Raw genomic sequence first — 16,020 nt, forward strand, 5'->3', positions numbered from 1 at the left:
TAATCATTAATTAACTAATTAAAGAAAGACAATTGAGATGGGAAGTGGGAGGAAGGTGGGGAGAAGGGATGACGTTTCTGGTAAAAGGCTTTTGTTTTTAGAACTTTCCACCTTATACACAGAAAGAGCGTTAATAACTTTTTTTTTTAATTTTACGGAACAGGGTTGGGGCGAGAATTCTCGGGGGCAGTCCCAAGCCCCTGCTCCTCTTTCAGCTTGAAACCCCTCTACTAAGCATCCTTCCGCGAGTTGAAGGCACCGCCTGGATGAACAGGCAAGAATCCTCAGGTTCGGGGCCCTGAGCTCCGCGAGTCACATAACGGACAAGTGGACACGGCCTCATCTCAGCGTGTTACCGCTCCTGCCAAATCACGGGCATGACCGTGGCTCTGGGGACACACGTGGCCCATCAGGGACAGGGCTCAGCCCGGAGAAGCCCACTGGTCAGCACCTGCAGTGATGTGGTGACAGCTCACCGCGGTGTAACTGCACCAGGAAAACGCAAAGAATGGGGGCCTGGGGGGCAGGTGTGGACGTGCCCAGCTCTGCCCCGTGGCTGCTGCAGCTCAGGCTGTCCACACGCGGATGCGGACACCCAGGCCAGGGACACTGTGTTGCCCCGATTGCCTGCAGTGATGTGGTGACACGCTGGACATAGAGCAGTGTGCTGGGCCCCCAGGTGATGGTTAGCGGCCGGGGTGCAGCCCGTGGCCACCAGGCCCAGCAGAGCCCCATGGGTGGCTGCTGGGAGGGGCCCAGCACGGGCGGGACTGACGCCATCCCACCTCAGCCCCCGGCCCTGCTGCCAGGCCTGGACTCTCCCCCTCCTTCTTGGGTGCCTGTGCTGCTGCCAGGCCAGCGCCAGGCTGGAGCACAGGGACCCAGTGAGGGACGCTGCAGGGACAGATGGACAGATGGACAGGGGGCGCACTTCCCTCCGGGCTGCAGAGGCTCCGCACCGCACAGCCCACCCCTGCCGCAGTGACAAGAAGTAAGTGCCACCTCTAGGGGGTTGAGGACGCGGGAAGGGCTCCCCACACCCTCACCCGCTCACCCCAAAAGCCTCCTTCTCTCGCCTCTGAACAGTCACCTTCTGGGTCCTGTGCTCTCGATGCCACATGTGGTCCTGCTCTGAGGACACCTGACCCTTGTCCAGGTCGAGCACCAGGGTCACTTACGCCACCCTCCCCCGGGACCGGGAGCCCCCCCTCCAGCCACAGCGCCCTCGGGGACCCTGGGCTGAGCTCGGGCGGGCACGTCTGCACGTTCCAGCACCTGCCAAGCCGCCAGCGGACGTCCTGGCTGTTACCTCGAGGAGGCGCAAGGACGTTACGCTTAGGGTGTAGCCGGACTTTCTCTTGCTTCACGTGAGCCACAGAGAAGAAGACCCTGTGACTCCCGAGGGAGCTCGTCCTCCCTCGGGCTCGGTTCCACCAGCCTCGCTCGTTAACGCCGAGGCGGCAGCGGCTCACCTTTGCAGCCCGCGCGGCACTGAGAACAGCCTTGAACGCGCAAGCTGCGCTGCCGTGATCACAGCGAGGGTGGAATTTAACAAGGGGGCCGCCTCCCCATGTCTGAGAAGGAAATCACTGCCGGGGTTTGGGGAGAAACGCCCGTGAGTGACAGGCCCACGCCCTCCGCGGTCTGCCTGCCACGGGTCCAGGTCCTGGGGACGTCCGTGGGCGCCCGGGGGCACTGGGGAGGCTTCCAGGGCCAGGACCCCTTCCCACCTGCCTGCCCCGCGGGGGTGGGCGCTCCTGGCATCACCCTGCACCCGCCCAGCTGCCGCGCGAGTCGCCTTTCCCATGGGTTTCATGACGTCACACTAGACCCTGAGAGGTGAGGGGTCGAGAAAGGTGCCAGCAGCGGTCACCCCCAGGACCACGCACGCCCCACACTGAAGGGCACCGAGCGGCCCCAGCAGCACACGGAGGCAGGAGCCACTCGGAGATTCGTTTTCAGTTGACCCAGTTTTGTCTTTAAAATGTCTCGAAATAATCAAGAACGACAACTGATCTGTCCTTTGGCATTTCCTGACATTTGCTGCTTCACAGGAGCACGAGACGAAAGACAGACCACAGCGCATTAACCCGTCGAAGGCCATCGGCAGAGCCAACAGAGTCCAGCTTGACAAAGACGCACACCCGTCCCTGGGGCCACTGCCACGGCCCAGCGGCCTGGACGATGCCCGGGGACGATGCCCGAGCTCGTCCTCCCTCGGGCTCGGTTCCGCCAGCCTCGCTCGTTAACGCGCGTGCGCGGTGATCGAGATGCCGGCGAGCCGAGACGCGCCTGAGGTGTACAGAGTCCTGCCCGGCGGCAAACGTCCCTCCCGTCTCCACCCGCAGCGGGCCAGGCGCTGGATGGAAGCCGTGGGCCCACGTGTGAGGGTGGGAGAACCTTCCGGAAAGTCCTGCTGACTTTGCTCTCTGGCTTCAGCACAAAGGGAGGGACTCGGGGGGGGGGGGCGGAGGTCAAAGGGGAGGAGGGGGCCCCTCCCCGTCCTGCCGGAGGTCCTGGTCTCCTGGAGGCGCCGCGACCTCAGGGTCATGGACACGCAGCACCCCGGGGGCAGAGAACCCCCCTCCCACCCCAGTGCGAGCAAGCGCCTTCCCTCCACCAGGTCCGCCGCGGACCAAAGCTGCGCCGTGGACCAAAGCCGCGGCTGCTCTTCTAAGGCCCGGAAGTCCAACCTACAGAGGCCCTGGCTGAGGGCTCAGGGGAAGCCAAGGGCCCCCACGGGGCTGTGAGCCAAGGCCGAGCACACGGGGCACCAGCACCCAGGCTGGAGGACAGGTGGGCAGGAGGTCGCCCAGCCCCGGGTCCACAAAGCTTGGGCTTTGTTTTTTGGTTTTTTGTCTTTTTGCCTTTTCCAGGGCCGCTCCCGTGGCACATGGAGGTTGGCAGGCTAGGGGTCTAATCGGAGCTGTAGCTGCTGGCCTACGCCAGTCACAGCAATGCCAGATCTGAGCCGCGTCTGTGACCTACACCACAGCTCACGGCAACGCTGGATCCTCAACCCACTGAGCGAAGCCAGGGATCGAACCCGCAAGCTCATGGTTCCTAGTCGGAGTCATCAACCACTGCGCCACGACAGGAACTCCAGAGCTTGGGCTTTGGACGGCGTCTTTCTCTCCGTCTTTGCAAATGAGAGATGCCCAGAGTCCGTCAGCGTCTCCACCAGTTGCCCCTTCACCAGACATGCCTGAGGTCTGCGGCGGGGTGCACCTGGCGAGCCTGCTGAGCGCAGGGCTGGGCCCGGGACGGGGAGACCGCTGGAAGGGGCTTGAAGGTCATCACCGAGCCCAGCCCAGCTGGACCCTGGATCCTGTGCAGTGCCTTAGAAATGACTCCTCCATCCCGCTCTGGCGATGGGGAACCGACGGCCAGGTGGAAGGAAGCCTGGTCCAGTGGGGAAAAGGCAGAGACTCTGAGGATGACTGATGGGCTGGGCCGGCGAGGGGGGACCCTCCATCCCGGCAGCCTGGCCAAAGGGAGCAGAGCTTCTGCACGTCGTGGGCAGCAGGGGGTGGGGGGGCAGGGGGTACGATGGCCTGCAGGGGCTGGGAGACCTCGCGAGAGCAGGACACAACTTCTCGCCTCTGGGGACCACGTGATGCGTGTGCACGTGTGTGTGTGCGCATGTGCAAGCGTGTGTGAGCCAAGGGAAAGACGTGAGTCTCTGGGGATCCTGGTGTGGTGTGTCCCCTGCCCCAGTGTCCAGAGGACATCAGGGACGTGAGCCCAGAGCCAGCGAGCACGGGGCGGCCAGCAACTCACAAAGGGGCCTTGCCTTCCTCGGGGGGAGGAAACCCAGGTAAGAAAACCCCGTGGATCAGGCACTGAGAGGACGCGGACAACTTCAAACGGGAAAGTAAAAAGCGCCCCAATTCTACTAACCAAACACAATAATGCTCACGCTGCCTCCGTTAGGTCTCTTTTTCTGAGCACGTAACACAAGCTTGGGATCATTTTTAGATGTATTTACACATGTAAACACATGAGTGCATTTCATATGTATGTAAACATGCAGGTGTGTTTTCTACACGTGTGTGTAGACTTGCACTGTTGATCATGCACGCGTGTAGAGGTATTTTACGTATACATACACATGCAGATCAAGTATTCACATGTTCGCACACAGATCGTGTACACGTATGTGAGCGTTTACACGAATGCACCTCACAGAGGCATGTGTAGATTCTGTACATAGGTCTGCAAGTGGGTGTGTTTTCCATGTGTGTATGTACACGGACATACATGCATTTGTGTGTGTGTGTACACACGTGCAGATGTGAGTTCAGATCACGCTCTCCCCCTGCCCCAGAAATACACAGAAATATACTGAGAGCTTTTCCCACTTCGGTGCCCATCACCGGAAGGTATGATTGGGGGCAGTTATAAAATATTCCAACCACATGTGCCAGAATCTAGGGAACTGTCCTGCTAACGCTGGGTATTTAGGCTGCTGACAATCGGTAGTCCCATAATCACAAACCGAGGGAATTACTGGATCAAAGGCAAGGCTCTTGACATGAATTATTAACAGCTCGTCAGAAAGGGTGCCTCTTACAGCCCCTGTAGGAAGGAAGGAACAGGCCCATCTGATGCCAACCCCTCTGATTCTCAGGAAGGGCAGTGCTAAGAGCACAGCTGCGTGGACAGGTAGCATCTGTCGGAACCCTCAGTTCTTCATGAAGGATCAGAAGACTCCTCCAGCTTTCTGCACAGATGCACGGGGGCTTCTGGGGACGGTCGGACCGTTCTGTCTCCGTCCACTGTCCTTCCCACGTGGACGCTTCCTACGCATTCGTTACATGATCTTGCGGACGTGCGTTTACACCTGCAAGGCTGGGCTTACATGGAACGTGTCCCGCACAGAGCGAGCTCTTTCTTGGTGCGGCAGCTGGGCTCTGGCCCTTTGAAATCAACCGTGCAGGGGGTGAGTGTCAGTCCCAAAGGGACCTGAGTCCCAGCCCAGATGAGGGGAGCCTGCGGCGGGGGGTCCTCCGGGGAGACGCTCACCCCGGTTCTGTTCAGAGCCAAGCCGCACGGGGTCTCTCACTCAGCCTCCACCTGCTCAGGCTCCAGGTTCTCTCCCGCGTCCGGGCCAAGCTGTCTCCACGTGGGGGCAGGCCCCCAGCAGGAGCTGGCAGGTGCCTCAGAGCCAACCCCAGAGCCGGTGACTCCATGACAGTCCCCTCGTTTAGAACATGCACTTTTCATGTCCGTGGTGTGTGTGTGTGTGTGTGTGTGTGTGTGTGTGTGCTTGTGTGCACGTGTGCGTGTGTGTCCTGTACCATGTGGAGGAGGCCTAGAGAGGCCTCACTGAGCATTCGTCATCGTCCCGCAGAAACAGGGGCTGCTGGGGATTTGAAGGGACTGCGTCTCGCATTTCTCCAGGTACCGGGGATTGCAGAGTTGAGACTATCTTTAGCATGTTAGGTATTCTTTTATTTCTACTTTAGTACGAGCAGAGTTGGGTTTTTTCCCTTTCTATTAAACTCAGGAGAAGCCACGGAATCTCTAAAGATACCACATGCCGCAGGCCTGCTGCGAGGGTGTTCCCTCGGGAGCAAGCAGGGACGACAGCGCACTGCCCTGCCCTTCCAGGGACGTGGCCGCAGGGCTGAGCCCGCTGGCACCTGGATCTCGGCTCCCCAGACGCCCCCTCCGTGAAGGACTTGTGTCTCTGGACCGGCCTGCAGAGACGGCGCCGAGAGACCACGAGCCCATGGTGAACGTGAACTTTCCTTCTGGGGCCGGGAATTCGGGTGGGTGGAGGGCGCCCCGTGCACCAGCCCCAAGAAAAACTGTGGGCCTGGGTTTCCATCAGCTGCTGGAGGGAGGTGGGCTCTGTGGAGCTCCCGGGGTGGGGGTGGTTACTGCCACACCCATCCGTTTGCTTACAAACTAGTTCCTTTATTTTTCCGTCTCTAACCCTCAGTTAAACGGGTAGTGGGTTTGGTTTTTTTTTTTTTGTTTTTAAATGGTAAGAAGCATATATATATATGCAAATATATATATATATATATATTTTTTTTTGTTTTTTGGTCTTTTTAGGGTCGCACCCGCAGCATATGGAAGTGCCCAGGCTAGGGGTCGAATTGGAGCTGCAGCTGCCGGCCTCCGCCACGGCCACAGCCACGCAGGATCCTTAACCCGCTGAGCGAGGCCAGGGATGGCACCTGCGTCCTCACAGTTACTAGCTTCATTTCTGCTGAGCCACGACGGGAACTCCAGTAAGAAGCATTTTTGCCCAAGAATGTGTTTCTCAGCCGAGCATAGGCCGCATCCTATACATTTTCCTCTCCCTTGCAGTTCAGCGATGACTGGGGCCTTTGGAATACTCTGTGATGGGCCTGAGTGAAGCTCACTGACACACGAAGGGGCCCACGACTGGAAAGGCGAACTCCCAGAAAGTGAAGAGCAGTCTTTCAGGTCTGCTTTTTAATCTCTTCTATAACCGGAGGATCACTTTTCCCTTGACCAAGTATTGTGAAGAGGCCTCTTTAATTTCCAAATGCTTGATTCCTCGTTTTAACTGTATTATTACCATCTAGTTTTAAAGGATTATGCTTAGCAAACATGGTCATTGTGCTGTTTCAGATTTTGGTACTTTTCATGGCCTGGATCAGATGATTAATTTTGTAAATGCTCTACAAACACTTAAAAATAAAAGACGCATCTCTGTGCAATTCAAATTCCACAAAGGACTCTTTTTTTGTTTGTTTGTTTAAATGGCCACACCCATGGCATACGGAAGGTCTTGGGCCAAGGATCAAATCTGAGCTACAGCTGCAGCAACACCCGATCCTTAACCCCCTGTGCTGGGCTGGGGATCGAACCCATGACGCCACAGAGACGACGCCAGATCCTGAACCCACCGTGCCCTAGCGGGAACTCCCCGCCAAGAACGCTTAAGCCGCCATGCTTTTGCCATCGGATTCACAACAGCCTCATTTTTATCAACAGCTGTGTCTCCTCCCACAGCTGCTTCATTCGATTTCTGCTTTGTAAAGTTTTAAACCCAGGTTTCATCTGCAGACAGCGTGCGAGCAGACGGAGCCTTTTATAAGTGAGCTGTGAAGCGCCAGGATCTCTGCCGGACGAATTCTCACCCAGGAGGCAGCTCTGAGCACTGACCCCTGCGACGGGGGCCTCTCCCTGGAGTCTGAGGGGAAGACCGCCAGCCCTGCTCCCCGGATCTGTGCTGCTGCCCACCTGCTGGTCTGAGTTCCACCCGAATCCCAGCCAGGTGCTCCTCTCCGCCCCCCTGCCCCCCTCCCTTGGGGCTCCTCCTCCTGCATCCTGGTCCCTTCTCACCACCTGGCCCTCTGCCCTGGGAGAAGCCAGGCTCACTCGCTCCTTCTCAGGCTCACCCCCTGAGCCCCCACCTGGGCTGCCACTCCGGCCCCAACTGAACCGACTTGCTTCCCGTACAGAGCAGCCTGGCACCTGATCGGCTCCGGGCCTTGGTCCCTGGTCCCCTCTCCGCCACCTGCCCACACCGGAAGTCTTACCCCACCCCTCTGCCCCAGGCCTTCTGTTCCCTGCATCCCAGGCCCCAGGCTGAGCCGTGAGCAGCCCCTTCCACCCCCAACCAGCCCAGCCCCTCATGGATGCAAACTCCTGAGACAGCACAGGACCTGGCCCAGAGGGAGGGCCTGAGGGGAGCAGCAGGACCAGGGACATCAGGGCAGACGGAGGCCCCCCACTGGGTGCTGCCCTTGCCTGTGTGCCCCGGGTCCCTGCCCAGTGGGAACCTGCAGTCAAAGGAAACACGGGAAAGGCCTGGGTGAGCAGAGGTCTGCGCGCAGGGCCTTCTCAGCCACCTGCCCACAGCCGGGAGCTTCCACCACGACGTGACAGAGGCGGCCTCAGCTCACACTGTGGCTGGAATGGAGTTTCCAGACGGGGCCCTGCACCCAGTCTCACCCTCGCTCACAGCCCCCCGGGGCTGGCAGCCACATGCATGCACAGGAAGCCGTTTCTCCAAACAGGCAGGTCGTCCGTCAGCAAACGCGCAGCAGTGGATGAACTCACTGGCGGCACCTACTGATCTGAGCGCCAGCCGCCTCGGGCCAGCCTCGCACGCGGCAGGGCGGGAGGCTGTGACCTACCGTTTCACAGGCAATGAGGGGATGGGGCAGGAAGGGCGGGAGGGGCTGGAAGGGGCGGGAGGGAGATGCCGCCCGCCCAGGAACGTGGCTGCCGCACTGGTGCTCCCGTGGGGGCTCAGCCGGGCTCCCCGTGTGACAAGGGCAGGGGCTAGCGTGAGAAGAGGCCCTCGCCTTCCCATCTACCACCTCGGGGTGCAGCAGGCCGGGCGCTGGGTTCCACTGGCCCGGGCACAGGTCCTCCCCGCCCGCCCGCCCCTGGTGGCCGAGACGGAAAGGGCGACAGGGCTGGCTGGCCCTTCCCCAAGGCCCTCAGCGGGACAAGCAGCGTCCTCAGAGTGTCTGATGAGCACAGAGCCCCGGGTGACATGTCCTCAGTCAGGAGTTTCCAGGGGCAAGCCCTCAGCTGCCCCCGGTCAAACAAGCTGCCCGGTGTCACTGCTCTGTGACCTGGGACCACAGGGCCTCACCTGTCCCCTCACCTGAATGACAAGCAGCCAGAAGAAGTGAAGCAGCCAGAGAAGGACCCCCAGCCGGTCAGCAGCAGAGCCCAGACCCTGGTCCCCACGCTGGTGTCTTTTCACTGCACCAGAGATGGCCCAGCCCTCCCAGGGTCAACACCCCATGCAGTCCAAGGACCACCCCACAAAGCACACCTGGGGATGGGGACAGGGCTGGGACTGGGCCTACCAGGAGCCCCTGGGTCGAGCACATTCTGATGAATGGGTGGGGCTGTGGCTCTCCCTCTGAGCTACTGAGCAGATGTGGCTCCGAGAGGGTAAGCCACCAGCCCTGAGTCACACAGCAACCAAGTGCTGGGCAGCCACGTTGTCTGATCACGCATCCTGCCCCCTCCCTAACGCACCACAGCCCACGGCCGTCACGAGGCTCCCAGGAGTCCTGGGCCACACAGCTAGGACACACACCGGCCAGCTCTGGAGGTGGCTCCAGGGAGCCTGTGACAGCATGGGTCACAGGGCAGGGGTCGGCAGAGCCCCGGGTGACCTGTCCCTCGGCCAGGAGTTTCCAGGGGCAGATGAGTTGTGGCCACGAGCAGGCGCCTCAAGGCTCTTCCGCAGATCAACTGCAAACTAAACCGTATCCGCCTCCCTCCTGGCAGAAGACCGGACCCGGCTTCTCCTAAAAGGCATCTACTTACTTGAAAGTCCTTCTCTTCCAGTATCTCTTTCCTCCATCTCACGAGAAACGCGGCGCACACGTACAGGTGGAAATGCGCGAAGCCCTCGGGTTCCGACTGCAAGAGAAAGAACGGCCGAGAGGGTCAGCGTGCGGCTCGGCCAGGCAGCCCAGGGCACGGAGCGCGGCCGCCCCGCGTCCCCTCAAGGCCTTTGCTCCAGGCCCCGGCTCATCAAAGCAGCGGCGATTCTCCGAGTCCCGGCGGCCGGACCGTCCGTGAGCTCGGTGGCCCGTGTCCGCCTGCTCTCTCGGCCGGATGAGGGGCAGCGATGACAGAGGCAAATCCGAGGGGACCCACTCTGCGCCCCCGACCCCCGTAGGGGGCCACAGTCCCCACGGAGGCCGAGCCACTCCGCCTGAACAAGAGGGGGCTACAGAGCAGAGCGGGCGCCCGGCCTTGGCCTGGACCCGTCTTCCCGGGGCTGCCTGAACTGGGGGGTGACAAGGATGCTGCCCACACAGCGAGCGGTCACCCCGACCCCTCCGGCTGCTCCCCAGCCCCACAACCCAGGCTGCTGCCTTAGTTGAGGCGCAGGCCACCCACGGCTGAGGCTGGGGTCCCCAACCCCTTCTCAGGAGCGGCTTCCGCACTCTGCCATGTCTGCGAGACCTGTACGACCACTGTTAACAGTCTACAGTAAAAAAATAGACCCCAACACCCGCCGGAGAAGGTGGTGAAACGGTGGGGAGACAGGAAGAATGGGGACAGCCGGGGCGTCGGGAGGGGCCAGTGTGCCATTTAAGTAGAGGGGTCGGTTGCCCAGGGGGACATTTAAACAGAGACCCAAAGAGGGGAAGCCAGGCAGCTCTTTGGGGAAAGTCGCAAAGACCCTGAGCTTGGAGGCTGCCTGGCACATTCCAGAAACAGCGAGGAGCTTCGCGGTGGGCCAGCAGGCGCTGGAGAACACGTAGGGGTCCGGGCCTCAGGGCCTCCCCGCTCACTGGCTCGTTTCCACGACAATGGAAGCCCTGAGCAGAGGGAAGAGCCGGGCTCCCAAGGGGTGCCTCTGGCTGGCACATCGAGGGCAGATCTGGCACCCGGCAGTTGGGGGAAAGGCAGAGCCAGGGAGGTCGGGGAGGCGCGCACGGAAATCCTAAGATCCAGACGTGTCGGGGCCTGGGGCAAGACGGGAGAGCACAGCCGCGGGAAGAGGGCACATGCTGGGCTTACTCTGAAGGCTGAGCCAACGACAAAATACTCGGATGACCACGGGCGCCACGGGGTGCGAGGGAGAGGAGCCAGGGGCTCACCAGCCCCCGAACGAGTGGAGCAGGGCTGCTGCCTCCTGAGACGAGGAGGGTTTGGGGCCAGCGCGGAGGAGAAAGCGCTGGTGGGGAGACTGCAAGTCTACGCTGAGGACGCCCGCGGGCATCCGAGTGGAGGCGTCAGGCTGCGACCGGACAGGGGCGTCCAGGCTGCAGGACAAAGTTTAAAATGAGGGCCTGGAGTTTCCACGTGGCTCAGTGGTAATGAACCCGACTAGAATCCACGAAGATGCAGGTTCGATCCCTGCCTCAATCAGGGGGTTAAGGACCTGGCATTGCTGTGAACTGTGGTGTAGACTGCAGATGTGGCTTGGATCCCACATTGCTGTGGCTGAGGTGTAGGCCGGCAGCTATAGCTCCAATTCGACCCCTAGCCTGGGAACTTCCATAGGTCGTGGGTGCGGCCCTAAAAAGACCAAAAAAAGAGGGAACGACTGGGGAGCTGAGAGGAGCTGCAGAAGAGAGACGCTGCCAGAGAGTCGAGTGACAGGAGCCCGTGCGGTGACCCCTGGGGTTTAGCCACACGGAGGTCACGGGCAGGCAGGAGGGCTGACGAGTGTGTCAGAGGAGGGGGCAGGGAGAGAAGCCAGAGCAGCGAGGGTCCTTCGGCGTCTTCTTGCCTGCGCTGGCGGAACCGTCTCGAGCCTGTCGAGCAGAACTCCTGCAGGGCGGCGCCAGCCCCACCTCTGCTTCCTGACTTAACAGCCACCCAACAGCAACTCTGCCCACTTCACTCCAGGAGGGAAGCTGTCTGCCCTGGGCCTTTGTGTAGATAACAAATGGCAGGTTAGGACAGGTCTGTCTGTCCCCAGTGTACTAGAGTTCTTACCAGTGACTGCAGATTTTTTTTTTTTTTTTTTTTTTTTTTTTTTTTTTTTTTTTTTGGCTGTGCCCACAGCCTGCAGAAGTTCTTGGGCCAGGGATCGAACCTGAGCCACAGCAGGGACCCAAGCCACAGCAGGAACTCTGGATGGTTGCAGAATTGTATCAGATGCTTTTCCTGTGTCAATGGAGATGATAAGATTGTTTTCCTTGAATCTGTGAATGTGCTGAGCTGCACAGGATCAGTTTCCTGAAGGTCAAACCAACCTTGCATTCCCGGGAAACTCAGTTTGGTCACGATACATTTCGTCATCATGGCTGGGCCCTGCTGGCTAATCTGTCACTTAGGATTTCTGCCCTCACACTTGCCGAACACCAGCCTGGCCCAGTTTCATGGTGTAGCCTGGGCCTGCCTCCTTCCTCCTCGTCTTCCATGCTCAGAGTCTGCACAAGGCCTGGATACCTGTCCTTTGAATGTTTGCTGGAAAACAAGCTGTAGTTGCAACCTATGCAACAATGCTGGATCCCTTTTCTTTCTTTTTTTTTTTTTGGTTTGTTTGTTTCGTCTTTTTAGGGCCTCCACTGGGGCATATGGAGGTTCCCAGGCTAGGGGTTGAGGCGAAGCTGAAGCCTCCAGCCTACACCACAGCCACGGCAACAGTGGATCTTTAACCCCCTGAGCAAGGCCAGGGATCCAACTTGTGTCCTCATGGATATGAGTCAGATTCGTTTCTGCTGAGCCACGATGGGAACTCCTGCAGCCAGCTTCTTAACCCACGGCAGGAACTCCAAAGTGGCTGTGATTTCTTAAAATGTTAGTGCATCATTTTTTGGCCTCCCTGTTTAATGCTGTGTCATTATTCCCTGACAGGGAGTCTACCGTTTCCAGTGGGTTTTGAGACGCTCTCACCTTCCCTACAAGATTCATTCTGCGAGCGACATCCTGAGAACGGGGAGCTTTCATCAGCTTTGGGACGCCACGGTGCACGACCTCACGTCACACATCCATTTGTTCCCCACCGGCCTCTGGGTTTTTTCAGAGCCCGGGCGGGGTGGACGTGAGGTCTTTCACCCCCGTCTCTGCTTCAGGCAAGCTCTCCTTCCACAGGTTCCGTCTCCTAGGGGCTCTGGGAGAAGTACTTTCTTCAACTCGCTTTTCCAGTCCGCTCGTCATCTCTTAAACTGTATCACAACACCTGTTCAACTCCTCTGTTAAATTTGAAACTTGCTTCTTTTTTTGTCAGCCCTGCTTTATAAATCAGGAGTTTCCCTCTCTTCCTTCTTTTTCACGTACTATATTCCTTTTTCACCATTTTAAACACGTTCACACTTATTTTTCGGCGTAGCTCAGCGCGGTCTCATGGCTGTGGCCCTTGTAACGCTCTTTCTACAGGTGGTCTCCCACTGAGTCTTTTGCTCTCAGTGACCTTCTTCCTTGTTCTGTAGCGACTTCCTCCCTTGGAGGTTATGTTTGAAATAAAATTATTTTTAAGGCAGGATAACATCTTTTTTTAGTATAAAATTCTCTCTGGGAGTTCCCGGTGTGGCTCAGTGGAAACGAATCAGACTCGTATCCATGAGGATGCAGGTTCGATCCCTGGCCTCGCTCAGTGGGTTAGGGATCTGGCATTGCCGTGAGCTGTGGTGTAGGTCACGGATGTGGCTCGGATCTGGTGTTGCTGTGGCTCTGGTGTAGGCTGACAGCTGCCGCTCTGATTGGACCCCTAGCCTGAGAACCTCCATATGTCGAAGGTGCAGCCCTTAAAAAACCAAAAAACCTTCTCTCTCTGCCCATCTGGGCCAGCTCTTCTTTCACGTATATCGTACATCTACCTGTGCAGTAACCAGACCTCCCGAGAGGACACAGCCGTGCCTGCTCGAACGCAAAGACCAACTGTCTCCTGGCACCAGCAAGGTCACCCCTTAGGAGATAATGCTTTTTTCTTCATCCCGGGAGAGGTCACAAGACCCGACACTTGCCTTGTGCGCGCAGGTACGGATCACGTAACCTGTCAAGACACCGCCTGATGTATGACTGTCTCGAAAAAGTTTAGAACTGCACCTTAACTTCTAGCAGGAAGAACAGTCCTCGCAGACGCGGGCAAGCCGGGCTGCCAGGTTATCATTTTCAGGTTGGCGTGAGTAAACCTCTCACTTCTTTCTTAGACTGACTACTCATGAATGTTTCGACATGTTCCTTGGAGCTTTTATCTGTTGGAATTCTTTGAAGCTCGGTTTCCTTTGGGGGGAGGAAAAAAAAACGGTTTGTATTTGTTTCTGCCAGAACTCAGAGGCACTATTATCCCAAGACAACTTTCAACCAGATCTTCAGCTTGAAATTTCTCAGGACAAATAAACACCATGAATTGGGACTCCAAGCCCCGCGAAGGCAGGATGGCAGCTGGATACTCTGGAGAGAGGTGTTTCCATTCCCTTCTCCTTAACTCCATGGCCAAGGCCACCAAAGGCAAACGCAGCACCTGCTCAGCCCCTGGACCGCTGCCATGTTTGTGTCCCACCCGAGGCTCATTACCACCGGGCAGAAGGCCCTCGGAATTAAGTGGCAGATGCCCTGGGTAACCGCCTGCTTTGATGTTGCCCCTTACCTCTCTCAATTTACATTTTCGCTAGATTTCTGGTCTGTGACAGTCTCTCTTGCTCTGTGGTTATGTTTTTAAAAAACATACCAGCATCCTTCAGTGTCGTCTGTGACACAGGGGCCTCTTCATTTGCTTAATCAACTTAAATTTAGCAATTGTGCAGAGGTCAGCCTCAGGCCAGCCCTGGGACCCACCCTCCTTCGGCATCCAGGAGGCTGGGCTGTGAGTTCTGCGCCTCACAAGGTGTCCGCAGCTGGCGCGCAGAATGCAGTGTAAGCCACACATTCGCCGGAGCACGGCGTTCAGGAAAAATGGAGGTTTTACAGCTTCGCTTAAGTGGATTATTTGTCTTTGATGACTTGGTAAATTATATTAAAATAGCAATTTAATAAATAAAAATTTCATGTCCTAATGGAAAATGGGCTTCTGCTTTAATGAAGCTTAACTTGGACAATAAATATCACCCGCGGCTTCCCCGAGGGGGCATAACCAGGAGGCTGGGTCTGAGCGGCAGACACCACACGTCACGGGGGCCGGGGCCCGCGCCCCTCAGGACCGGGCACTTTCCGTCGGGGCCTTTCTGACGGGTGCAAAGTCAGCCGAGGGGACCAGCCATCTCCAAAGGAGCCCAAGGAGCAGCCGGCTGAGCACGCAGAGCTCTCAGGGGAGGGGGAGACTTCAGGAAGCCCCCTGGGCAGTGGGGAAGGGAGGATGCTGGATGACCCAGGCTGCCCACTAGTTGGAGCCACGGCGCTGGGGGCCAGTTCAGAGCGGGCTCTGGGGAGGTGCCTGACCCCCAGTCGAGGCTTTTTGGCCCCCACTGCACAGGGCCCAGGCTGCGAGTCCTTATCTCCAGGCTTCCCTGGCTCCAGACCACTCGGGAGGGAAAGGAAGCCAGAGCTGGGGGCTACTTGGTGGCGGACAAGGAGTCCACAAGCAGCCTGCCTGGGAGCTCCTGGCAGAAGCAGGTCATGCAAATCAAAACTACGATGAGGTACCACCTCACACCACGAGTGGCCATCATCAGAAAGTCTATGTGTAACGGGAGTTCCTGTCGTGGCTCAGTGGTCAACGAATCCGACTAGGAACCATGAGGTTTCGGGTTTGATCCCTGGCCTTGCTCAGTGGGTTAAGGATCCAGTGTTGCCATGCGCTGTGGTGTGGGTGGCAGATGCAGCTCAGATCTGGCGTTGCTGTGGCTGTGGCGCAGGTCAGCAGCTACAGCTCCGATTGGACCCCTAGCCTGGGAACCGCCATATGCCGCAGGTGTGGCCCTAGAAAAGGACAAACAAACAATCAAAAAAAGTCCACAAGCAGCAAATGCTGGAGAGGGTGTGGAGAAAAGGGGACCCTCCTGCACTGTCGGTGGGAATCTAAGTTGGAGCAACCACTATGGAGATCAGTATGGAGGTTCCTCAAGAAAACTAAAAATGGAACTATTATATAATGTAGCAATCCCACTCCTGGGCATCTATCCAGACAAAACTACAATTCAAAAAGACACATGCACCCATATGTTCATAGCAGCACTATTCATCGTAGCCAAGACATGGAAACAACCTCGGTGTCCACTGACGGATGACTGGATAAAGAGGTGTGGTACCTATACACAGTGGAATACTACGCAGCCATGAAAAAGAGCGAAATAACATCATCTGCAGCAACAGGAATGGACTTAGGAGATTATCACACCAAGTGAGGTAAGTCAGAAAAAAAGACAAATACCCTATGCTGTCACATATGTGGAATCCGCAGTACGACACCAGTGACCCTGTCTGCAGAAGAGGACCAGACTCAGTCCTCATAGAGAGCAGATGTGTGGTTGTCAAGGGAGAGAGGAGTGGGGGGAGGGATGGACCGGGGTTTGGGGTTAGCAGAGGCAAACTATTATCTACAGGCCGGATAAGCAACAGGGCCCCACTGTGCAGCACAGGGAACTAGATTCAGCATCTTGTGAAAAACCATGAGGCAAAAGAACATGAAAATCTCCCCCCCGCCCCCTGTGTGTGTAGAAA

The 16,020-nt window shown here is 57.8% G+C and overlaps 1 protein-coding gene across 5 annotated transcripts in view; it reads right to left on the reverse strand.

Annotated features, from left to right (window-relative positions):
* TBC1D22A (TBC1 domain family member 22A) overlaps window positions 1–16,020 on the reverse strand; it is a 319,360-nt gene that overhangs the window by 78,892 nt on the left and 224,448 nt on the right. For all 5 annotated transcript variants that reach the window (XR_014845565.1, XM_085025349.1, XM_085025350.1 and 2 more), the window contains one exon: window positions 9,280–9,375. Coding sequence is in view for 4 of the 5 variants with exons in the window: in XM_085025349.1 (XP_084881475.1) it covers window positions 9,280–9,375 (96 nt within the window). In the remaining variant the exon portion in view is untranslated. The remainder of the gene's footprint in view (window positions 1–9,279; window positions 9,376–16,020) is intronic.

This window comes from Sus scrofa, chromosome 5, assembly GCF_054392235.1.
Source record: "Sus scrofa isolate SSC_HxYL_T2T_F1_AM1 chromosome 5, Sscrofa_HxYL_maternal_Yorkshire_Landrace_v2.0, whole genome shotgun sequence".
Taxonomy (NCBI): Eukaryota; Metazoa; Chordata; class Mammalia; order Artiodactyla; family Suidae; genus Sus; species Sus scrofa.